Source organism: Scyliorhinus canicula, chromosome 3 (assembly GCF_902713615.1).
Source record: "Scyliorhinus canicula chromosome 3, sScyCan1.1, whole genome shotgun sequence".
In the NCBI taxonomy this organism is placed as follows: Eukaryota; Metazoa; Chordata; class Chondrichthyes; order Carcharhiniformes; family Scyliorhinidae; genus Scyliorhinus; species Scyliorhinus canicula.
The window spans coordinates 149,898,385-149,925,142 of record NC_052148.1 but is presented as its reverse complement, the minus strand read 5'-3'; the positions used below and the strand labels follow the sequence as shown (position 1 = coordinate 149,925,142).

The 26,758-nt window shown below is 45.4% G+C and overlaps 1 protein-coding gene across 1 annotated transcript in view; it reads right to left on the bottom strand.

The window, feature by feature from the left end:
- The window catches only part of dhx15 (DEAH (Asp-Glu-Ala-His) box helicase 15), a 158,773-nt gene extending 132,357 nt beyond the window's left edge, over positions 1-26,416 (bottom strand). Inside the window, 1 exon segment of the mRNA XM_038791481.1 lies at positions 26,051-26,416. Within this exon segment, the coding sequence (XP_038647409.1) occupies positions 26,051-26,121 (71 nt within the window). The 5' untranslated portion in view covers positions 26,122-26,416.
- Between the last annotated feature and the right edge of the window lie 342 nt (positions 26,417-26,758).

Sequence of the window (26,758 nt, the reverse complement as noted above, 5' to 3'; positions counted from 1 at the left end):
GCTGTCTGGAAATCAAGTTTCAGGACAGCATATCCTCCTCTAATTCCTTCTTTTCTAAGGCTTAAAAACCGTTCTTCCGGTTTCCCTACCATATGAAGGATTTTAGGAGCCAGATCTGGTACCATACCATCTCTACACTAATTTACCACATATTCTCTTTGAGCCCACGCTGCCTTGCAGTAGGGCTTTCTTAACATCTGAACCCAAACAAGTCATTAGTTTGGCTTATTTCTCCTGGCAAAATTAAGAGGACTCTCAACTCCATACGCTTATTTAACAGTGTATCCACAAGAGTTACACATAATATTCCATGCCACAACTATTAGTTGGCTGTTCTTCGAAACATGAAAATGTTGTGGAAAATGAACTATGGCACAGAAGAAGACATGTACAATGATCTTCCAAACATTGTCCTCAGATATACAGCTCAATTGAAAAAGGGCCACTGAAAGTTAAGCAATTCCATCTCTGCTGGGGCAAACTAGGAGGATATTTTATAAATTATCAATTCATAAACCTTAGTGAGATTTGCTTAGGAATCCAGGTCTCTAAACTGGTTAAACAATTTATAACTCAATGCTATTAAGCTATTCACTGGTGTGTTCGCTGGAGTTTACAATGCATTAACGATTTTTTTTCCAAGTACGAAAAGTAAAAACCAAATTTCAGTACTCTGGTGCTTTAAAAAAAAACACTAATTAATTCAGATTAGATCAAAACCAGCCTCTGATTAACTTCCTCACACCAGCAAAAACAGGGATGTGGGGTTGGATTGTACAGCTCACGTACCAGTTACCCCCACCAGCTAAAAGGTTGGTGGTTGGAGTGGGGTGGAGGGGAGCCTGTCCATGATCCCAACGGCTGTCTCACAGCAATTTAATAATGGGAGCAGTCTCAATTGTTTCATGGTCAGACTTCCACCCCTTTTATCAGGAGAACGACACAATTTTTAGTCCAAGCTGTGCCAGCTTGGAGCAGCGGAGACTACACAGTCCCACTATGCTGAGGATCCCAGGTAAGCATGCCGAGGAGTATGGGAGCGATGCCTCCGATGGACCTAGAGATCCGCAAAGATGTTCCCCACACTCCTGCAAGCAGCGAAAGCTCACAGCCTTCCTGGGGGTTAAAATACTGGAACCAATGGCATGAGGCCCTTAAATGGTCAGTAATTGTCACTTAAGGGTCTCAGTTAGGCACAAGTGTGGGCAGATCACAGGTCCCACCTCCTGTAACATAGCAGACAGGTTGAGGCGGGTGTGTAGACCATCCACTGGAATTTGTGTGTGTGTCCCTTCTTCTAACCCGCCAATGGGAGAGCATAACATTTTCCAGATAGAAAACAGCAACAGGCTATCTGAAATCAGGCTTGCTCCAACTATACCGGACGCATCTCAAAATGGCAGGTTCTCATTTTAAACTTCTACTAAAGGCAACAGGACAACAAATCGTAATATCTTCCACCACCATGCTGGCACGCCATCTTTAACCAAACCTGACACTAGCATTAGGGTATGGAGAACAAATATGCCTTGTGGGGTGGAAAGAAATCTAAAACCACACAAGCCAATTCACCATCCAAAATTAATTTGATTCGTATGATCATTTTTGACTTTTGTAATCACTAGTTCTGGAACCCAAATCTATCCAGTTCAAACACCAAAATTTGAACCGAAAAAACTGAATGACTGAATGTTTTCAATTAAAGAATGCAGTGTATGAAAATTGCTCACACCCACAATCTCCCTTCACTGAATTTCTAATGGCATCGCTGGCATAAATCACTCCCACAAGTACAATTTGAGAAGGCAGAAACACCAGCCTCTTGCTGAAATCAATCTGAGCCAAGGAGTACCTTTCTTTTATTCCTCATAAGGTTATGGGGGCAACTTATAAAGGGAAATCTGACAATCAGTGGGCAACATGTTCTCTATCGTCATCAAAATCTTTCTTGAGGTGATGGTGAGCTACCTTCCACATGGTGTAAATATGCAGATGATACAAAGCTGGGTGGGAGGGTGAGCTGCGAAAAGAATGCAGAGATCCTTCAGTGTGATTTGGACAAGTTGATTGAGTGGGCAAAATACATGGCAGATGCAGTATAATGTGGATATTTGAGAGGTTATCCACTTTGGTAGCAAAAACATGAAGGCAGATTATCTGAATGGCTATAGATTGAGTGAGAGGAATGTGCACCCAGACCTGGGTGTCCATGTGCACCAGTCGCTGAAAGTAAGCATGCAGATGCAGCAGGCGGTAAAGAAAGCAAATGGTATGTTGGCCTTCATAGCGAGAGGATTACAGTACAGGAGCAGGGATGCGTCGCTGCAGTTAGAGATGGTCTTGGTGAAGCCACGCTAGGAATATTTTGTGCAATTTTTGTCTCCTTTTCTGAGGATGTTCTTGCAACCGAGGGAATGCAATAAAGGTTTACCAGGCTGATTCCTGGGATGGTGGGACAGATGTGAGGAAAGATCGAGTCTGTTGGCATTACAGTCACTGGAGTTTAAAAGAATGAGGGAGGTCTCATTGAGACCTATAAAATTCTAACAGGACTAGACAGGGTAGATGCAAGAAGGATCTGTGCGGAATCTGCACGTTCTCCCCGTGTGTGCGTGGGTTTCCTCCGGGTGCACCGGTCTCCTCCCACAGTCCAAAGACTTGCAGGTTAGGTGGATTGGCCATGATAGAAATTGCCCTTAGTGACCAAAAAGGTTCGGAGGGGTTATTGGGTTACGGGGATGGGTGGAAGTGAGGGCTTAAGTGGGTCGGTGCAGACTCGATGGGCCGAATGGCCTCCTTCTGCACTGTATATTCTATGAATGTTCCTGATGGCAGGAGAGTCCAGAACCAGGGGTCACAGTCTAAAGATATGGGGTAGACCATTTACAACCGAGATGAAGAGAAATTTCTTCACCCAGAGTGGTGAGCCTGTGGAATTCACTACCACAGAAAGCAGTTGAGCACAACACAGGTTATGTTTTCAAGGAGTTAGATATATCTCCGAGGTCTAAAGGGATCAAAGGATTTGGGGGGGGGAGGGGGGAGAAAGCCGCAACAGGTTACTGCATTGGATGATCAACCATGATCATAATGCTGGAGCAGGCTCGAATGGCCTACTCTTGCCCATATTTTCTGTGTTTCTATTACATCCACGGCGTTGTTCGGGAGTTCCAAGATTTTGATGCAGCGACAGTGAAGGAACGGCAACATAGTTCCAAGTCAGGATTGTGTGTGGCTTGGAGGGAAATTGGTGGTGGTGTTCCCATGTGTCTGCTGCCCATGTCCTTCTTGGTGGTAGAGGTCGCAGGTTTGGAAGGTGCAGTCTGAGGAGTCTTGGTTAGTTGTTGTAGATGGTACACACTGCTGCCACCGTGGGTCAATGATGAATCAAGCTGGCTGCTTTATCCTGGATGGTGTCAGACTCGAGTGATCATGGGGCTGTACTCACCCAAGCAAGTGGAGAGTATTCCATCAAATTCGTCACTTGTGCCTTGTAGATGGTGGTCATCCACTCGGCATTTCGAGATGAAGATCGGTGCAAATGCTTCTGCTTTGTCTTTTGCATGTTTGTATGGGCTCCCGCATCATTGATGGGGTTATTTGTAGAGCTTCATCCTCCCAGTTAGCTGGTTAATTGGCCACCACCATTCATGGCTTGATGCGGCAGGCCTGCAGAACTTGCATCTGATCCAAAGAGGTGTGAAGCTACAACACAGGACTACTTATGTGCCACATAAGTAGTCCTGTGTTGTAGCTTCACACCTCTTTTTTAGGTATGCCAGGTGCTGCTCCGGTCATGTCCTCCTATATTCGTCATCGAGCCCCCAGCTTGATGACAACGGTGCAGTGAGAGATATGCTGGGCCATGAGGTTATGTGGTTGCATAGAATTCTGATGATGGTCTCATGAATGCCCAGTTTTCAGTTGCGAGATCTTTTCAAAATCTATCCCATTTAGCATGATAATGTCACACAACGCAATGTAGAGTTTCCTCAATGAGAAGGCAGGGTTTCATCTCCACGTTACTACTTTGGCCAATACTTCTCAGAAGTTCCAACTACAAGCTCTAAAACGCACATATTCCCACAAAACAAAGGCATTTGATTGTTTCCTGTTCAAATGTATTTTCTTTCCAGGCCTGAAAGGTAGCTACTTCTACATTTATTCATTCCTCCTTTAATGCTTATACTATTAAAACATAATTTTAACAGTATATTTTATAAATTCCCATCCTCCAGTTTCTCAACGAGGAAAAAGTAAAAAAAATAAGGGATTTCTAAACAGAAGCTTCAAAGCCCTTTACAAAAGGTGTTTGAGAGGAAATAGGGGGAAGAAGCAATTGTCATACAGTAGTAGTAGTGGTAAAATAGACAGCTCGAAAGGTTTTAATTGGGCTGCAGGTTGAAACAACCAGATGAAAAGGCTCAGTAAAAGGCTGATCTTAAATTTAACTTGCTTCTGGTTCTTGTTCCCAGAAGCTAAAATATTGGACTGAAGGTTGAACATACCTTGTTATGGAGTTATTGCACTGTCAAAACCATGAAAGATTCACAAGAGTAAAGCTTTGTGACTGTACAATAAAGGAAAACGAACGGCAATATATAGAATTTTGAAAATGCCAATAAAAAGATTGATTAAAAAAAAGATTCACAAGGGTAAATTTACATGACCCTGCCTCCTCTATTACTTAGAAGGACAAGGGCAGCAGATACCACCACCTGCCAGCACTCCACCAAGACACACGCCTATCTGACTTGAAACTATATCATCGTTCCATCGCTGGGTCAAAATCCTGGAACTCCCTAACAGCACTGTGGGTACACCTATGCCACACGGACGGCAGTGATTCAAGGCAGCGGCTCACCATCACTTTTTCACCGGCAATTAGGATGCGCAACAAATGATGGTGTAGCCACCCCATAAACAAATACATTTCTTAAAATTTGAGAAATAACATAGCACTGGGTGAAGGCTATCTTTTCGATCAACTCTGACAATCGGACTACCAAATCAACATCCATTCAGATGCCAATGAATATTCTCTACACGTTCAAATCTAAGACAGCAAATACATTGTCAGCAAAAATAGGAGCATCTTTAATTTGTACCCAGCACTCTTGGTGTAACAACAGCTTCTTGGTCTCAATGCTGCTGAAAATCAAGGTGATGGCCATGTAGCTTTCACTCAATCTGCAATTTTAGGACTTCAACCTGATAAAAGATATACAAGTTCATTGAAATTCAGAACATTTAAGACTATTATAAAACTGTCCAAATACACTCCAGACAGCCCCGAAAACACAAGAGGTATGCAACGCAACTGTCATCACCAGCAGAGTGAATGCAAGAAAATACAGGCCATTTTAAGGGCAGGGATTCAATATATTTATCTCTATTTCATCATAGGAGCGTCATTGCTGAAATGTCCAAAAGTATGTGGCCATATGTCCCAATGGCCATTTATCAAGTTCCAATGTTATTCAATAGTGGTTTTAATTATATGCTCAAGATTACATGGAACACACAATGATCGATCCAACCTGCTCACAGAAGTGAAGGTGCTTTGGGTCTTTGGAAACTTCACAATTGGCCCTGATATTCTATTACCAATATTTCACATGAAATTGAAAGGGTAGAAACATTCCCCACTGCTGAAAGTGTCCATCACAAGGGGAAACAACCTTCAGGTCAGAGTCAGGGCTATTCAGGATGTTAGGAAACATTTTTTCACATGAAGCAGAACTATTTTTCACAAAAAGCACCAGATGCTAGCTAAATTCAGAACTTTGAATCTGACAAACAGATACTTGCTAGCTCAGGCTAGTAAAAGGATATGCAGCCAAAGCAAGGACATGGACTTCGGATTCAGATCACCCAGGATATTGTTGAATGGCAGAATAGGCTCAGGGGGCAATTCCACGTAGTTTAGCTTATAATCAGCTCTAATCAGCTTATATTCTGCTCTCTCGACTAATCCTGCCGACAGTTTAACACAGAATGTCTTTCAAAATGAGCAAAACAGGCCTGGTTTGGCAGGAAGGCAGATTGGGGAAGACAATGGCAGGATAGTGGCAGATCACATTATTCTTGGGGAACCTGAAGGAGCCGAAAAAAAGAACTTTAAACACACGTTTACTATCAAAATGGGCAAGACTTGTGCTGGAAGTATGAAATTGGGATAGGGTTTGCGAGGTTTTTTAACTTCATAAAATTTACCAAACATTCCTGAGACTGTATCCTTAATTCATAGCTTTCTCCATGATAGGTGTTGGACCAACAGGTCTACATTTCCTTTTATCCCCACTATTACGTTCCTGGAACGAAAGGACTGACATCTGTAATTTTCCAACTACAAAGAACAAAGAAAAGTACAGCACAGGAACAGGACCTTCGGCCCTCCAAGCCTGTGCTGACCATGCTGCCCATCTAAACTAAAATCGTCTACACTTCCTGGGTCCATATCCCTCTATTCCCATCCTATTCATGTATTTGTCAAGATGCCCCTTAAATGTCACTATCGTCGCTGCTTTCACCACCTTCTCCGGCAGCGAGTTCCAGGCACCCACTACCCTCTGTGTAAAAAAAACTTGCCTCGTACGTCTCCTCTAAACTTTGCCCCTCGCACCTGAAACCTATGTCCCCCAGTAACTGACCCCTCTACCCTGGGAAAAAGCCTCTGACTATCCACTCTTGTCTATGCCCCTCATAATTTTGTAGACCTCGATCAGGTCGCCCCTCAACCTCCTTCATTCCAGTGAGAACAAACCGAGTTTATTCAACCTCTCCTCATAGCTAATGCCCTCCATACCAGGCAACATCCTGGTAAATCTCTTCTGCATCCTCTCTTAAAGCCTCCACATCCTTCTGGTAGTGTGGCGACCAGAATTGAACACTATGCTCCAAGTGTGGCCTAACTAAGGTTCTATACAGTTGCAATATGACTTGCCAATTCTTATACTCAATGCCCCGGCCAATTAAGGTAAGCATGTCGTATGCCTTCTTGACTACCTTCTCCACCTGTGTTGCCCCTTTCAGTGACCTGTGGACCTGTACACCTAGATCTCTCTGACTTTCAATACTCTGAGGGTTCTACCATTCACTGTATATTCCCTACCTGCATTAGATCTTCCAAAATGCATTACCTCACATTTGTCCAGATTAAACTGCATCTGCCATCTCTCCGCCCAAGTCTCCAAACAATCTAAATCCTGCTGTATCCTCTGACAGTCCTCATCGCTATCCGCAATTCCACCAACCTTTGTGTCATCTGCAAACTTACTAATCAGACCAGTTATATTTTCCTATATATACTACGAACAGCAACAGTCCAGGCATTGATCCCTGCGGAAAACCACTAGTCACTGCCTTCCAATCAGAAAAGCACCGTTCCATTGCTACTCTCTGCCTTCTATGACCTAGCCAGTTCTGTATCCGTCATGCCAGCTCACCCCTGATCCCATGTGATTTCACCTTTTGTGAATGACAATTTATAAATAGTGCTTCCTTGAGAGGATTAAACCATCGGCAATGTTTTCACCTACTTCCTTTGAATCCCTGGAGGGGAATCCACCAGGTCTTCGGGTATTTAGCACTGACATGAGTCTGTCTCTGCCTCACCCTGTTAGCCCTACCAAACTGCAGAACCTTAGTAACTGTATTGGGGGCCAGCTAACTCAGTTGACTAGAGTGTGGTTCAGAATAAAGGCAAGAGTGTGAGTTCAACTCTGAGGCAAACTTGCAGCTTGCCTCTTTTCCCCGCACCCCCGCAGAGCCTTGAGGCAGAGCACAGATGAATGAATGAGCAGCTGTGTTACATTTCTTCTTCTCAAATCTAACATTGAATTTAATCATATTATCATCACCGTTAGTTAATAATCTATCACAGTAAGGGAACATTTAATCAAATCTGACTTGTTGGGTCAACTATCTTTGTCAAAAAGCCGGATCTTGCAAGATGGAGAAGCCAGATCCTACAACTGCTGGGAACTGGACACCTGCCTGGCCTTAAGCATCCTTAATGTTCAAAGCACAATCATGCATGATTTACAGGTGACAATGCACAAGATTACTGAATGCTATATTATTTTGCAGCGTTAAACATTTTTGAGCAGTCTCCTCTCAACCAAAAAGCCACATTTCCAGCATGTTTTTAGATTATATCGAGTAAGGGTTCCATCCTTTTCACACCACTGATACTACACTAATTGGTCGACAGACTTCTGGACTTCTTTTTCCTCTTTTTGTTATGTCGGAATTGCATTAGTTTTCAGCCAGTCCTCTTGTTGTATTTCCCTTTTCTAATTAATAATTATCTGGCATCCCAATAAACCCGAAGGACCCAAAACCAGGAAATCCCTATTTCTGGCACAGGTCTGGTCCAGAGTTTCCTGGATAATGGGTACCTGTATCTGTAACAGTGCCTTTGCTATCTACTCCCTAACACTTTTAATATGTGCAATGTATTCCAACTAGACTGGGGGTTTTACCCTCTCCATATTTGATTAGTTTAAAAATTAAAGTTATACTTTATCTTTTTAAATGAAAGGTTAATGTGGCGACACGGTAGCACAGTGTTTAGCATTGTCGCTTCATAACGTCAGGGACCCAGGTTCGATTCCCGGCTTGGATCATTGTCTGTGTGGAGTCTACACGTTCTCCCCGTGTCCGTGTGGGTTTCCTCTGGGTGCTCGGGTTTCTTCCCACAAGCCGCGAAAGTGCTGTTAGATGAATCGGACATTCTGAATTCTCTCTCAAGTGTACCCGAACAGGCGCCGTAGTGTGGCAACTAGGGGATTTTCACAGTAACTTCATTGCAGTGTTGATGCAAGTCTACTTGTGACACTAATAAAGATTACAATGGAAAATGGGATGTTTTACCACAAAAGTATGCTGAGGCTACAGCTATCTTAATAAGTACCATGCCAAAAGGTTACTGCTGGAAATAAAAGCTCATGGTATAGGGGTGTCACATATTCGCATGTTTGGCTGGCTAACAGGAAGCAGAGAATTGGCATAAAGGGGTTGCTTTCAGATTGGCAAGATGTAGTGGTGTGCCAGTGCTGGGACCTCAACTGTTTACAATTTATTTCAATGACTTGAATAAAGGGATTGATGGTTGTCAAATGTTCTGATGGCACAAAGATAGGTGGGAGTGCAAGTTGTGAAGAGGATATAATGAGGCTAAAAAGGGATATAGATAGGTTAAGTGAGTGGGCAAAGATCTGGCAAGTGGAGTATTATATGGGAAAATATGAAACTGTCCATTTTGGCAGGAAGAATGTTTAAAAAGTACATTATCTAAATGGTGAGAGATTACAGAGGTCTGAGGCGGAGAGAGATCTGGGTGTCCTGGCGCATAATTCCAAAAGGTACGCCAAGTAATTAGGAAAATGAACAGACTCTCATCATTTATCGCAAGAGCAATTGGAATACAAAAGGATGTGCTTCAGTTGTACAAGGCACCAGTGAGACTATATTCGGAATGCTGTGTACAGCATTCGTCGCCTTATTTAAGGAATGATGTAAATGCATTGGAAGCAGTTCAGAGGAGGTTTATTTAGACTAATACCCGAAATGGGAAGTTGTCTTCTGAGGAAAGGTTGGATGGGCAAGGCTTGTTTAGAAGAGTAAGAGGCCATTTGATTGAAACGTACAAGACCCTGAGGGGTGTGACAGTATGGATGTGGAGAGAATGTTTCCTCTTGTGGGAAGATCTAGAACAATGGGTCACCGTTTAAAAATAAGGAGTCACCAATTTAAAACAGAGATAAAGTAGGCCATCAGTCTTTGGAACTCTCTTCCGGAAAAGGTGGTGGAAACAGTCTCCAAATATTTTTACGGCCGAGATAGGTGAATCAGATCAGCCGTGATCTTAAACGGTGGAGCAGGTTCAAGGGGCTGAAGGGGCCTACTCCAGCTGCTTGTTCATATCTAATCTTAAACGGGAATTGTTTCAAATATGTGGCCCAAAACACTGCTACCTACTCCTGACTTGTGTTAAAATTAAGACTCATAAGCACAGCATGTTAAAGCCTCAAAATCATGGAACTTCCTTACTTTCTGAATCTTCACTTGCTCCAATAACGTACAGATTTTTAATGAAAGGTATTTTTCCACACCCGGTTCAACAACTACATCTCCATTCACATCCATTTTTCTCATCCTTTTCCAACTGGCCTTTCCCGCAACCGTACTTAATTTTGCAATGGGTCACAATGCCTTACTACAATGTCCTCAAGGAGATTTCCAAACACATTAATTTATAAACAACACATTAGCTACATCATACAGCCTACAACATACGCCCAGTTCTTTAGACCATACAGCAACTGCAGAAAATGATAACACCAAAAGTGAATCCATAAATACAAGCGGTATCTTTTGTATTTTAACAAAAGTCAAGGAGCAAAGCTGGCTCTGACACAACAGAATTCTCCCAGTTATTTCCTCAGAAAAGCAACTTTAGCTTAAAATAACCTGTAATGGTCAAGCTGCTCCATCTCAATCTAACCCACTCACATCAAACTGTCTGGCTGGTTCCTTGATTGATGAATTTGCCATGTTAACTGTGCCAATGTAACGCAGCTTTTTAAAACTTTTAAATCATCTCCAACTCAGCATGCTGATGCTAGCCTAATGGATCCATTCTATTCAATGGGCAAAATCCAAACAAGCCTTTCACAGAAAACAAGTTCCAATACCGTAGCTTTGAAAAGGCCTGTTTTAGATTCAAATTAATGAACACAGGCGCATCACTGAAAGAAGCAACAATTGGTTTATTTGCAGCTGCAGGTTGTGTACACAAATGAGAAACAGAGCACAAATAAACTAAATTTTAATAAACAACTTTAACATTTAACAGCTGTAACAATATGAATTAAAAGGAAATTATTTATTGCACTGATGCAACAAATCACTGCTCTTTACTGAGCCATCCAAGTGTATGATGGAGAACTTTCACTGCACCGAGCTTCAAGAAAAACCCGAAAACCCGTGACAACACATCGGCACTTATGAAACTTCAACAACTGAGATTGTAACGAGATGTATAAATCTGGCAATTTTTAAAAATATATTGGCAATTAACCTTGGGAGTCTTGACTAAGTGTATGGCTCTCACCTGACCCATGTCAAAATAATAATAATCTTTATTCGTGTCACAAGTAGACTTACATTAACACTGCAATGAAGTTACTGTGAAAATCCCCTAGTCGCCACACTTGTTTGGGTACACTTTTTTAAAAAAACTTAGAGTTCCCAATTATTATTTTTCCAATTAAGGGGCAATTTAGCATGGCCAATTCACTTAATCTGCGCACCTTTGGGTGTGGGGGTGAAACCCACGCAGGCACGAGGAGAATGTGCAAACTCCACATGGACAGTGACCCAGAGCCGAGATTCGAACCCGGTCCTCAGCACCTTAGGTAGCAATGCTAACCACTGTGCCATGTGCCGCCCTCTTTTCGGGTACACTGAGGGAGAATTCAGAATGCCCAATTCACCTAACAAGCACTTATTACAGGACTTGAGAGGGGAAACCGGAGCACCTGGAGGAAACCCACAGACACGGGGAGAACGTGCAGACTCCACACAGACAGTGACTCAAGCCAGGAATCAAACCTGGGACCTTGGCGCTGTGAAACCACATTGCTAACCACTGTGCTACTGGTCCTCCCAAACCAGTTGCTTGGCCAAGAGGCAAGAACATCAAAGGGCTCGTCTGGGATGTATTTATTCAACTCCAACAACTTGAACAATGTGATCTCAGATACCTCCAGTGCCGTACTGGAGGAACTGCTGCACTTGCAAATATTCTGTCTTTCAGATGTGATAATAATTTGCATTTACATTGCACCTTTACCGTAATAAAAAAAAAACAAAATGCTTCACAGGAGTGTTATCAGACAGGGGCAAGGCCACAGAAGAATTTGAACACACGGAAAAAAGATTTAACTGAGATGCTGTTGGACTGGGAGCCAAAGCGAGCACAAGGAACCTGACTTGCTGTGACTCAGGATAGGCACTGAGATGAGGATAAGTTGAACCGCAGAAAGTGAAGATAGGAGGCCAACTAGGATAACGTTGAAGAGTCAAGACTGGAGGTAACAAAAGCATAAATGAGGGTTCAGCAACCAAGCAAATGTCACCAAGGTGTAAGTGAACAGGGGCGGGATTCTCCCCTACCCGGCGTGACGGGGGATCCCGGCGTAGGGGAGCGGCGCCAACCACTCCGGGGTCGGGCCTCCCCAAAGGTGGGGAATTCTCCGCACCTTTGGGGGCTAGCCCCGCGCCGGAGTGGTTGGCACAAGAAGACTGGCGCAAAAAACCAGGGCCCCCGCCAGCGGGGCTGGCCGAAAGGCCATGCGTCGACTGGCGACGTCAGCGGCCACCTGGCGCTGACGTCACCACCGGCGCATGCGCGATGTGGCTTTCTCTTCCACTTCCGCCATGGCGGAGGCCGTGGCGGCCGCGGAAGAGAAAGAGTGCACCCAGGGCACTGGCCCGGAGTCTGAGCGGGGGGCCCCGATCGCGGGCCTGGCCACCGTGGAGGCACCGTGGAGGCACCCCGGGGGCCCGCTCGCACCACCGATCCCGCCGCCACTAGAGGTGGTTCAAACCTTGGCGGCGGGAGAGGCCTCCCAGCAGCAGGACTTCGGCCCATGGCGGGCCGGAGAATCGCCGCAGGGGCCTCGCCGATCGGAGTGGCGTGATTCCCGCCGCCACTTCCCGGGTGGCGGAGAATCTCTGCCACGGTGGGGGCCGGATTTTCTGCGGCCCCAGGCGATTCTCCGACCCTGCTGGGGGTCGGAGAATTTTGCCCCAGTTCTGAGTGGAAGGGAATGTGCGGCCAAAGCTCATGTTAAACTAAGTCACCAAGTGCTCTCAGGTGGACATAAAAGATTGCAAAGCACTACTAGAAAAAGATTAGAGGTGTCTTCCTAGTGTCTAATTAATATTTATCCTTCAATTAACATCATTACCAGGTTATTACCTCCTACCTGTTGTGGGACTTTGCTGTGTACAAACGGACTGCCTTATCACCCTCCATTACAACAGTAGGTTCAGATGCCACATTATGTTCTATCTTTACTGAAGAAGTTAATTTGTTTGAATATTGCACAATGTGATATAATTGATGTTCTCACTTCATGAGCTCAAATTGTAGCTACAAGTACATCACCTGTGTTCTAGAGTGGGAATGTGGTGTGGTGTTGGAAGGGGTTTCCGCTTTTTGTCTCCTGTACCAGAGGTGGTTTACTAACACTTCAGGCAGTCAGTATTTAAAATGTTATTCAATGTTTTAATGCTTAGTGCAGGTTAGTGTGTAGAAGTATATAGAAAAGAAGAAAATAAATTCCCATTCTAAAAAAATGTATAAATAAACCAGACTACGGTATAGAACATAGAACAGTACAGCACAGAACAGGCCCTTCGGCCCTCGATGTTGTGCCGAGCAATGATCACCCTACTCAACCCCACGTATCCACCCTACACCCGTAACCCAACAACCCCCCCTTAACCTTACTTTTAAGGACACTATGGGCAATTTAGCATGGCCAATCCACCTAACCCGCACATCTTTGGACTGTGGGAGGAAACCGGAGCACCCGGAGGAAACCCACGCACACACGGGGAGGACGTGCAGACTCCGCACAGACAGTGACCCAGCCGGGAACCGAACCTGGGACCCTGGAGCTGTGAAGCATTTATGCTAACCACCATGCTACCGTGCTGCCTAACGGAGGCTGTTACGGGAATGTATGGCAGAGAGAGTTCTGTGTTTGGACTGAAATATTAGGATAATTGACAATGGGTCTACCCAGAGGGAGAAAATGCATATGCTGTCGACACCGCTATCTCCAATGTCTCTGGCTCAAAATCATTGAGCTGGCATGTAAAATAGAGACTGTACAATGCAAGAGAGTGGAAGAGAAGAACCTCAGTCACAACCTGCAGAGAGGTGCAGGTTCAGGACGAAGTTGGTATGACCAATGGTACACAGAGTAAAGGGAACCCAAGTGAGATAGGATAAATATTTTTTGAGCAAAGACAGCAGATAGAACATGAAGCACCTTGGAGCAGGAGGATCACAGAAAATAGTGCAGAAGAGGCCCTTCGGTCCATGAAAAACACCTGACCTACCTAATTCCATTTGCCAGCACTTGGCCCATAGCCTTGTATATTATGATGTGCCAAATGCTCATCCAGGTACTTTTTAATGGATGCGAGGAAACCCACCTCTGCCACTCCCCAAGGCAGCGCATTTCAGACCGCCACCACCCTCTGGGTAAAAAAATGATGTTCAAAGGAAACAAGATGGGGAAGTGTAATGCGACAGTCAGAAGGGATTCCATAATTGTTGGGGGGGGGGTCTCACTTTTGTAATAAGAGACTCTGGTATGGTTTGTTGCCTCTCGTCCTGGCACCAGGTAGACATTGCAAACTAGCTCAAAAGTATATTGGAGAGGTAGGGGGAGGATCCCAGGGAAGAGGGTTCAGGTGACATAAGTGGAGAGAGGAGTAACATTCAGTATTTGTGTTTTGGATACTATACATAAAAGGAAAACCAAAAGATGTCAGGTAATTAAGCCAGGAGAAACACATTTAATTCTAAAATATTACAGCAGGACAGGTTTGAGTATGTGGCCTAAAGAGATGTTCTTTACACCAATGCCTTGAATACAAGGACCAAATTAAATGAATTACAGGCACAAATTCAACTGGGAGGGAATTACATGGTAGCCACTACTGAGAAATGGCTGCAAAGCAGGACTGGGATTTAAATGTACCTGATTGTGAGGGCTATAGGAAAAATAAGGGAAACTGTAGTGGGGAAGAGTAACTTCAATGACAAAAGATATATGACGAAAACAGGCAGTGTAGACTTCTATGGGCACAATTAATAAATAGAAAAAGATTTAGGAGTTTTCAGAGTATTCAGGGTAGTAGGAAGACAGACAGGATAGTTGGTAAAAAAGATGCTGGGGTTGCATTCAAACTGGTAAGAGGTGTAAAGTGAAAGACTAAAAAATGTAGAGATTAGACAAGTGTGCAGCAAAACAAGAGAGTGTATTGTGTTTTTTATGTTCATATGGATTGGATAAGCAGAATAGCTGATGTGTTTTTGTCTCTTCTACTGTGACGGTCAACATAAAATACCCGTAGTTGATTAGCACCTGTGCCATTTTCTTCTTCCCCATCATTATTTCTCCTGTCCCAGCATCTAACAGAATTAAACTTGCTTTCACTGGTCCTTTTTTCACATACCGTCTCACTTTAAATTTAATTTCCCAATCTACATTTAGCCAACTCACCAATGTAACTGGTTTTAGGTTCAATGTATTGACCTTGAAAAGATTGCAATGTAGATTCACCGAAATGGTAGCTGCAATTTAACCTTTGAAGTCCAAAAGACAGATTGCACAAACGGAGTCTGTATTCCCTGCAATTTTAGCATGGTTAAAGAGTGATCTAATCAGAGTTTTCAGGGTAGTAGGGGGACAGACAGGACAGTTGGTAACAATTTCCACTGGCCTGAGAGACTAAGATTAGGGAAGATAGGCTTGGCTCTGATTTCCAGACTTTCATGAGCTGAATTAGGAAATACTTATATACACTAAGGGGAGAAGAAGTCTCTTCCACAAATGACAACTGATGCTACATGAATTGTCTATTCTAAATCTAATCTCAACAGGATATGGAGCAAGGAGACAGGTGGAGCTACATTCTCATTGAATAATAGAGCAGGTTAAGAGGTTAAATAGCCTACCCCTTGTTCCCATGCCTAGTCCTTTTGGAATGTCCCCCCCACCCCTCCACCCTAAATAGAATAGAATTCCTACAGTGCAGGAGGCCATTTGGCCCATCGAGTCTGCACCGACCCTTCGAAAGAGCACCCACCTAGACCCAATCTCCCACCCCATTCCCACAACCCCACCCAACCTTTGGACACCAAAGGGCAACTTATCATGGCCAATCCACTTAACCTGCACATCTTTGGACTGTGGGAGGAAACCGGAGCATCTGGGGGAAACTCATGCAGACACCAGGAGAAATGTTAATGAAAATTGCTTATTGTCACGAGTAGGCTTCAATTAAGTTACTGTGAAAAGCCCCTAGTCGCCACATTCCGACGCCTGTCCGGGGAGGCTGGTACGGGAATCGAACCGTGCTGCTGGCCCGCTTTAAAAGCCAGCGATTTAGCCAAGTGAGCTAAACCAGCCCCTGGTGCAGACTCCACACAATCACCCAAATTTGGAATCAAACCCAGGTCCATGGCACTGCGAAGCAGCAATGCTGACCACTGAGTCACCGTGCCATCCCTTAAAACTTACTTCTAAGTTGTTTGTCATGTTATGAGTAGCTCCTTCAATGGTTCAGTGCCAAATTGTGACCGACACCACTCTTGGGGAGCAACGCAAGATGTTTTACAATATATAAATGCCAGCAACTTAGGATGTTTATTATATATAAATGCTAGTTGTTATCAATCTCTTTACATGAATAATACTTCTGACGTCGGTCTTCAAATCACATTTACTGGTTTGCACCTACATCCTCTCGTCCTACAATCATGGTCTAACTTTAACCCAACACTTATTCATTAAATGCATCCTTTCTTTTATTCCAACATGCAAAAACACTGCACATATTGAATTTTATCTGTTATAGTCCTGCCCACTTGCAAAGTACATCTAAATCTTTCTGTAGTTCATTGGGTGCTTCTGCCATCCACTCCTTCTCCTTTTTACTCGCTCCCCTCCACCAAAATACAGAGGCGGGCTGGTGGTATACAAAGTTAACCATCTGGATAGAGCTGATCCCAAGAGCAAGAACAGTTATCATACTGTATGACAAAGGCAGCAATGGTTGTAAATTATGGAGGCTCTGACCATAAACTTCCAAACCTCCTTTGAAGCTTCTTCCCCGCTGTTACCAGACTCTTGCCCGACCCTCTTATGGACTGATCTGATTAATACGATACTCTTGTATGCCTCATGTGTCTATGAATTTACACTGCGTACCTTGCGTTGCCCTACTACCATAAGACATAGAGGAATTAGACCACTCGGCCCATCGAGTCTGCTCCACCATTCAATCATGGCTGATATTGTTCTCAGCCCCGTTCTCCTTCCTTCCCCCCATAACCCTTGATCCCTTTATTAATCAAGAACCTATCTATGTCTGTCTTAAACACACTCAGTGATTTGGCCTCCACAGCCTTCTGCGGCAAAGAGTTCCACAGATTCACCACCCTCTGGTTGAAGAAATGCCTCCTCATCTCTCTTTTAAAAGATTGTCCCTTAGTCTGAGACTGTGTCCTCTGCTTCTAGGTTTTTCCGACAAGTGCAAATAACCTCTCCACGTCCACTCTATACAGGCCTCACAGTATCCTGTAAATTTCAATAAGGTCCTCCCTCATCCTTCCAAACTCCAACGAGTACAGACCTAGAGTCTTCAACCGTTCGTCATACGACAAGCTCTTCATTCCAGGGATCATTCTTGTGAACCTCCTCTGGACCCTTTCCAAGGCCAGTACATCCTTCCTTAGATACGGGGCCCCGAACTGCTCACAATATTCCAAATGGGGTCTGACCAGAGCCGTAAACAGCATTCTAGCCCTCTCAACTTGAAGGCAAACGTTGCATTTGCCTTCCTAACTGCCAACTGAACCTGCATGTTAACCGTAAGAGATTTGTGAACAAGGACTCCCAAGTCCCTCTGCGCTTCTGATTTCCTAAGCATTTCCCCACTTAGAAAATAGTCTCCGCCTCCATTCTTTCTTACAAAGTGCATAATCTCACAATTTTCCACATTGTATTCCATTTGCCACTGCCACTTCCTTGCCCACTCTCCTCGCCTGTCCAAATCCTTCTGCAGCCCTCTTGCTTCCTCAATACTACCTGTCACCCTACAGATCTTTGTATCATCTGCAAACTTAGCAACAATGCCTTCAGTTCCTTCTTCCAGATATTGATGTATATTGTAAAAAGTTGTGGTCCCAGCACAGACCACTAGCCACCGGCTGCCATCCTGAAAAAGACCCCATTATCCCCACTCTCTGCCTTCTGCCAGTCAGCCAATCCTCTATCCATGCCAGGATCTTACCCTTAACACCATGGCTCTTAACTGATTTAACAGTCTCCTATGCGGCACCTTGTCGAAGGCCTTCTGGAAATTTAAATAAATCACGTCCACTGGTTCTCCTTTGTTAACTTCCTTGTTACCTCCTCAAAGAACTGTAACAGATTTATCAGACATGTCCTCCTCTTGAAGAAGGTCCTATTTTATCATGCACTTCCAAGTACTCCGCAATCTCACCTTTAATAATGGACGCTAAAATCTTACCAATGACCGAAGTCAGGCTAACCGGCCTATAATTTCCCATCTTTTGCCTCCCTCCCTTTTCTTAAACAGCAGTGTTACATTAGCCACTTTCCAGGCCTCTGGGACCCTTCCTGCCTCCAGTGATTCCTGAAAGATCACCACCAATGCCTCCACAATCTCCTCAGCTATCTCTTAAAACTCTGGGGTGTAGTCCATCAAGTCCAGATGATTTATCCACCTTCAGACCATTTGGTTACCCCAGAATCTTCTCCTTAGTGATGACCAGTGCAATCACCTCTGCGCCCCCCCCCCCCCCCCCCCCCCCCCGGACACTCCTAGAGCTATGGCATCCCACTGGTGTCTTCCACTGTGAAGACTGTTGCAAAGTAACTATTCAGTTCCTTTGCCATCTCTTTGTTACGTATTTTCTTTTCATGTACTAAATGATCTGTTTGAGCTGCACGCAGGAAAATACTTTTCAGTGTACCTTGGTAAACGTGACAACAAGTCCAATCCAATCCACAAGGGGGGTGCCAGGTGAGATTTGCAAATTTACACTTGTTGAAAAAGCTACAAGGATAAGCCCAGGAACTACAGGCCAGTCAGCTTAACCTTGGAGATGGGAAAGCTTTTAGAAACAATAATCCAAGACAATAATTAAGTCATTTGGAAATGAAAATTGCTTATTGTCACGAGTAGTCTTCAAATGAAGTTACTGTGAAAAGCCCCTAGTCGCCACATTCCGGCGCCTGTTCGGGGAGGCTGTTACGGGATAAATGTAGATTAATTAAGGAAAGATTTGTGGAGGGCAAATCATGTTTAACTTGATTTGAGTTTTCTGATGAGGTAACAGAGAGCACCGATGAGCGTAAAGCGGTGAACACGGACCCTCTAATGCTGTTTGATAGTGTCACAAGCCTGTCAGCAAAGTTGAAACCATGGAATTTTAAAAAAGTTGCAGCATGGCAGAAGTTGGCAGAGTGAGAGAAAACAAAGAGCAGTGACGAATTGTTTTTCAAATTAGAGAAAAGTATTTAGCGGGACTACCAAGGTGCTGTATTAGGACCAGTGCTCTTTTTAAATCTATATTAGCAACCTAAATTTAGGAAAGTACAATTTCAAAATTTGCAGATGATACAAACTTGGAAGTATTGTAAACTGTCAGGATAGTGATTTTCTCTTTATTCTTTCATGGGAAGTAGGCGTCACCAGCAAGGTCAGCATTTGTTTCCCTTCTCTATTCGTCCTTGAACTGAATGGCTAGCTCGGCATTTCAGAGAGCAATTAAGAGTAATTGCTGAGAGTCCGGAGTCACATGTAGGTCAGATAAGGAATGGCAGATTTCCTTCCCTAAAAGGACATTAGTGAACCAGTCTACATTAATGAGACTAGCTTTATAGTCCAGAGTTATTTATTGAATTTAAATTCCACCAGCTCCCGTAGTGGGCTTTGCACCCCTATTTCCAGAGTCTGGGCCTCTGGATTACTAGTCCAGCAACATTCGCCCAATTCTGCACACCAAACTTTAGGAAAGGCATGAAGGCATTTGGAGTGGGTTAGGGGACAGAAAAGATTTACGAGAATAGCTTCAATTAAATGGATTATTTAAAATTAATTTTTACGGGATGTGGGCGTCGCTGGTTAGGTCAGCATTTATTGTCCATCCCTAGTGCCCTTCAGAAGGTGGTGGTGAATTGTCTTTTGAACCACTGCAATCCTTGAGGTGTAGGTATACCCACCGAGCTGTTAGGGAGAGAGTCCCAGGATGTTGCTCTAGCGAAGAAACAATATATTTGCAATGGTGGTGAGTGACTTGGAGATGAACCTTCTGGTGGTGCACTTTCAGGTATCTGCTACTCTCGTCCTTCTAGATGGTAGTGGTCATGGGTTTGGAAGGTGCTATCTAAAGAACCTTGGTAAGTTACTGCAGTGCATCTTGTAGATGGCACACAGGGCTGCCACTGTTCGTAGGTGGTGAAGGGTTTGAATGTTTGTGGGAGGGGGAGCAATCAAGCGGCTGCTTCGTCCTGAATGGTGTTGAGCTTATAGAGTCATAGATGTTTTCAGGGATGGCACGTGGCACAGTGGTTAGCACTGGGACTGCGACGCTGAGGACCCGGGCTCGAATCCCGGCCCTGGGTCACTGTCTCTGTGGTATTCGCATATTCTCCCCGTGTCTGCATGGATTTCACACCCACAACCCAAAGATATGCAGGTTAGGTGGATTGGCCACGCTAAATTGCCCCTTAATTGGAAAAAATAAATGAATAATTGGGTACTCTAAAAAAAATGTTTTTTTTTAATGTTTTCAGCATGGAAACAGGCCCTTTGGCCCAACTTGTCCATACCGCCCAGTTTCTGCCACTAAGCTCGTCCCACTTGCCCGCATTTGGCCCATATCCCTCTATACTTGGGGCAGCACGGTAGCATGGTCGTTAGCATAAATGCTTCACAGCTCCAGGGTCCCAGGTTCGGTTCTCGGCTGGTCCCTGTCTGTGCGGAATCTGCACGTCCTCCCCGTGTGTACGTGGGTTTCCTCCGGGTGCTCTGGTTTCCTCCCACAGTCCAAAGATGTGCGGGTTAGGTGGATTGGCCATGCTAAATTGCCCGTAGTGTCCTAAAAAGTAAGGTTAAGGGGGGGTTGGTGGGTTACGGGTATAGGGTGGATACGTGGGTTTGAGTAGGGTGATCATTGCTCGGCACAACATCGAGGGCCGAAGGGCCTGTTCTGTGCTGTACTGTTCTATACCCACCCTGCCCATGTAACTGTCTAACTGCTTTTTAAAAAGGACAAAATTGTACCGCTTCTCCCATTGCCTCTGGCAGCCCGTTCCAGATGCTCGCCACCCTCTGTGTGAAATTTCCATTCTGGTCTCTTTTGTATCTCTCCCCCCTCACCTATGCCCTCTAATTCTAGACTCCTCTACCTTTGGAAAAAGATGCTATCTATCTTATCAATGCTCCTCATTATTTTATCGATCTCTATAAGATCATCCCTAGCACATGGTTAGCACAGTTGCTTCATAGCTCCAGGGTCCCAGGTTCGATCCAGGATCCCGGCTTGGGTCACTGTCTGTGCGAAGTCTGCACGTCCTCTCAGTGTCTGCGTGGGTTTTCTCCCACAGTCCAAAAATGTGCAGATTAGGTGGATTGGCAATGCTAAATTGCCCTTAGTGTCCAAAAAGGTCAGGTGGGATTACTGGGATAGGGTGGAGACGGGGCCTTAAGTAGGTGCTCTTTCCAAGGCAGACACGATAGGCCTCCTTCTGCACTGTAAATTCTACGATTCTAAGCCTCCTATTTCCCAGGGAAAAAAGTCCCAGCCTATCCAGCAGCTCCTTATAACTCAGACCATCAAGTCCTGGTAGCATTCTCGTAAATCTCTTCTGCACTCTTTCTAGTGCAATAATATCCTTCCTATAATAGGGTGACCAGAACTGAACACAGTATTCCATATGTGGTCTTACCAACATCTTGTACAACTTCAACAAGACATCCCAACTCCTGTATTCAATATTCTGACCAATAAAATCGAGCATGCTGAATGCCTTCTTCACCACCCTGTCCACCTGCAACTCCACCTTCAAGGAGCTATGAACCTGTACCCCTAGATCTCTTTGTTCTGTAACCCTCCCCAACTCCCTACCATTAATGGAGTAGGTCCTGCCCTGATTTGATCTACCAAAATGCATCACCTCACATTTATCCAAATTAAACTCCATCTGACATTCATCAACCCACTGACCCAATTGGTCAAGATCCTGTTACAATCTTATTTAGTCTTCTTCACTATCCATTATGCCACCAATCTTAGTGTCATCTGCAAACTTACTAACCATGCCTCCGACATTCTCATCCGAATCATTTATATATATAACAAATAACAGTGGACCCAGCACCGATCCCGGAGGCACATCGCTAGTCCCAGGCCTCCAGTTTGAAAAACCACCCTCCACAACCACACTTTGACTTTGGTCGCACCGCCAATTTTGTATCCAATTGGCTACCTCACCCTGGACTCCGTGAGATTTAACCTTTTGCAATAACCTACCATCCGGTACCTTTTCAAAGGCCTTGCTAAAGTCATTGGAGACAACGTCGACCACACTGCCCTCATTTACCTTCTTGGTTACCCCTTCAAAAAACTCAATCAAATTCGTGAGACATGACTTTCCCCTTACAAAGCCATGCTGACTTTCCCTAATTAGCCCGTGCCTGTCTAAATGCCTGTAGATCCTGTCCCTCAGAATACCTTCTAACAACTTACCCACTACAGAAGTTAGGCTCACCGGTCTGTAGTTCCCAGGTTTATCCCTACAGCCCTTCTTTAACAAGGGCACAACATTTGCTATCCTCCAATCTTCAGGCACCACTCCTGTGGCTGTCGATGATTCAAATACCTCAGCTAGGGGGTCGGCAATTTCCTCCCTAGCCCCCCACAATGTCCTGGGATACATTTCATCAGGCCCCGGGGATTTATCTATCTTGACGTGCTTTAATACCTCCAGCAACTCCTTTTCTCTAATATGTACACTCCTCAAGACATCATTTTTATTTCCCCAATTTCCCTAACATGCGTGCCTTTCTCAACAGTAAATACTGACGAGAAATATTCATTTAGGGCCTATTCCATCCCTTGTTGATCCGCACATAGATGACCTTGTTTATCCTTAGGAGACCCTACCCTCTTTTGCCCTTTATGTATCTGTGGAAGCTTCTTCAGTGTTGTTGGAGCTGCTCTCATCCAGGCAAGTGGAGAGTATTCCATTGCATTCCTGACTTGTGCCTTTAGAGGGTGAAGAGGATTTGGGGGTCAGGAGACGAGCTACTCGCCGTTGAATTCCTAGCCTTTGACCTGCCATGCTAGCCCATAGCTAGACCAATTCAGTTTCTGATCAATATTTACCCCCAGGATGTTGATTGTGGGGGATTCAGCGAATGTAATGCTATTGAATGTCAAGGGGCGGTGGTTAGATCCTCTCTTGTAGGAGATGGTCATGCCTGGCAGTTGTGTGGTGCGAATGTAATTTGCCACTCGTCAGCCCAAGCCTGAATATTGTCCAGGTCTTGCTGCGTTTGGACATGTACTTCTTCATTATCTAAGGAGTCGTGAATTGTGCTGAACATTTGCAGTAATCGACAAACATCCCCACTTCTGACCTTATGATGAAAGGGAGGTCATTGATGAATCAGCTGATGATGGTTGGGTCTAGGACACTACTCTGAGGAATTCCTGCAATGTCCTGGAGATGATTGACCTCCAACCATCTTCCTTTGTTCCAGATATGACTCCAACCAGCGGATAGCTCCCCCCACCCAGATTCCCATTGACTCCATGTTAGCTAGGGCTCCTTGACGCATACTCGGTCAAATGCTGCCCTGATGTCAAGGACAGTCACTCTCACCTCTGGCATTCAGCTATTTTGTCCATGTTTGAACCAAGGCTGTATTGAGGTCAGGAGCTGAGTGACCCTGATGGAACCCAAACTGAGCATCAGTGGGCAGGTTATTGCTGAATAAGTGCCGCTTGATAGCACTGTTAAGGGCTCCTTCCATCACTTTACTAATGATGGAGAGTAGACTGATTGGGCAGTATTTGGCTGGGTTGGATTTGTCCCGTTTCTTGTGTACAGGACACACCTGGGCAATTTTCCACATTGCCAGGTAGGTACCAGTGTTGTAGCTGTAACAGTTAGCTAGGGATGCAGCAAGTTCTGGAGCACAAGCCTTCAGTACCATTGCCGGGATTGGAGAAGCAGGGGCTGTTCTCCTGACAGAAGATTGAAAGGTGTTTTGGGGGGGGGGGGGGGGGGGGGGGGGGGGGTCCCATTGTCAGAAGGTGGCACAGTGGTTAGCACTGCTGCCACACAGTGCCCGAGACCAGTGTTCCAATTCTGACCTTGGGCGAGTATCTGTGTGGAGTTTGTACATTCTCCCTGGGGGTTTTCTCCAGGAGCTTATTTCCTCCTAAAGATGTGCAGGGTTGGTGGATTGGCCATTCTAAATTGCCCCTTCCAACGGTTATCATAGAATTTACAGTGCAGAAGGAGGCCATTCAGCCCATCGAGTCTGCACCCCACCCAACACTAAGGGCAATTTTGGACACTAAGGGCAATTTATCATGGCCAATCCACCTAACCTGCACATCTTTGGACTGTGGGAGGAAACCGGAGGAAACCCACGCACACACGGGGAGAATGTGCAGACTCCGCACAGGCAGTGACCCAAGCCGGAATTGAACCTGGGACCCTGGAACTGTGAAGCGATTGTGCTATCCACAATGCTACCGTGCTGCCCTTTAGATGGGGTTACAGGGATAGGGTGAAGTGAGGGCCTGGGTAGGGTGCTCTTACAGAGGATCGGTTCAATGATTTCAATGACACTTAGGGAATCTAAAGTGATGGCCAAAAGAACCAGAGACGGTATAAGCAAAATCTATTTTAAGGCAGCAACTGGTTGCAATGTGGAATAAACTGCCTGAGTATGTGGTGGAGGCAAATTCAAAAAGGAATTGGACAATAATTTAAAGAGAAAAGATTTGTAGGGCCACTGGAAAAGGCAGAAAAGCAGGATCAGGTGAATAGATGGGCCAAATAGTCTTATGTTAGAATTATTCTCTGATTTTCCATCATAAGAGCTGAGTCTGCAAACAGCCAGTGGGTCAGGTGCGATAAATGAACAATATAATTTGACCGAGACACCAGGAAAGATTTTCACCCTTGGAACTATACCACAAAAATCAATACCTTCGGAAGTGGGGAGAAAATTGGACCAAAATAACACGTTCTGAAAAATTATTTCAATCTAACAGGTTCAGAAAATACACTGATCTGGGGCACTATAGCCGGAGTTAGATTGTCAAGAAAGGCCTAGCCAGCAATCATCCTAGTGGTTTCTCTGGGGGAGGGGGGTTGCCCTTTCACAAGCAAAATAAACGTTAAAATACCAGTAACTGCAAATTATCTCTCATCATCATAACTCCCCACTTATCCCCAAACCTTAGTCTCTGAAAAGCGAAGAGGGAGTGACAGCCATTCTGTGCCAGTCAGGGCGCACCTACACAGGAGAAATAACTTCGAAAAGAAACAGTTAGTAAATGTGTCGAAACCTCACTCCCGCCCAGCACTGGACACGAGAGAGCAGCACGGGCAAAAGTTTAACGCGGCCTTTCTTCCCCACCACCCTCCCTGAACAAATCCTTTTCTTAAAAAAAAAGAAGGCCCCGGTGTGCCTCGGAAACGTGGCCCACCATGTGCAGAAAAGAGGCGCACAGGACAGGCGCCAATGTCTTCCCGAGGCTCCTTGTGCTACACAACCGAGCAGAAGGCGCGCTGTCCCGCCGAGAACAGCCGGAAACCCTGCAAGACACCGCGGCGGCGACAGTTACCTGAGACGGGACATGAGCAAGAGAGCCGCAAGGCCGATGGCACCAGGAGAGGGGGAGGGCGGGTTGTCGGGGGAAGAGTTTCGCGGGCCCGCGGCCTCCACTCGCTCGGCTGCTCTGTGGCGATCAACGCTCCCCCCCCCCCCCCCCCCTCTCCGCAAAACGGAACCGCGACTAGCCGCAGCCGCCCCTTCCGCTCGGCTCCCCTCAGCTCGAAGATTTACCGCTCGCCGACAAGGCCGCTGTCTCCGGTAATACGGCGGGAGGCCCGAGCCTGAGAGCGAGCGACTGGGATGCAGCCTCCCTCCGGCGCCCCCACCACGCTGCGGATTAACCTACCCGTCCGAGGTGACGCGCTTCTTACTGGACGAGTAATCGTCCCCCAGGTCGACGCGGTGCCGCTTGGACATGTCTCCGCGCTCTAGAACGGTCCGGGCGCGTTCCGATTCTGTCTCTCCGTTCGATCCCCTCTGTTCCGGGTTCCGGCCCGATTGTTGCAGAAGAGCTCGTGCCCCGGGCAGCGCCTCCTTCCTCTGGATTGCCCCCGCACCTGTCCGCTTCTCTCTCTGTCGCCACTAGACGTGCCTGTCCTTGCTCCCCATTCCCTGCGTTTCCTGTACCTTCAAATAAGGAGCACCTCCCCAGACCCGGCAACAGGCCCAACGTACTCTTTCCCCCCTCCCCCAGCACTTCCACAAGATGGCGGCTCGCAGACTGAGACGTACCTCGTTCTCGCACGCTCACGCCGCGGGACCGCAGCGGAGAGAGAGGGAGGGAGGTGTGTGTATGTTCTAAAAAATTATTGAGTGGCCCTGGCGATTTGAGTTTTGTACCCGTACACATAGCCATGGGTCAATCTAAAGTCGAGAAAAAAAATCCAGTGTCTGGTAGCAAGATTTTAAAACTGCCTCATTTCCTGTCCCAAACAAACACGGTTATTTTCCCGTTTCAATAATTATCGGATCTCTTAAAACGAGCTGACAATAAATGTTACAGTCCAAAATTCTTCACCCTGCTGCAGATTTAGCAGTGCAAAGGCGGGGGGTC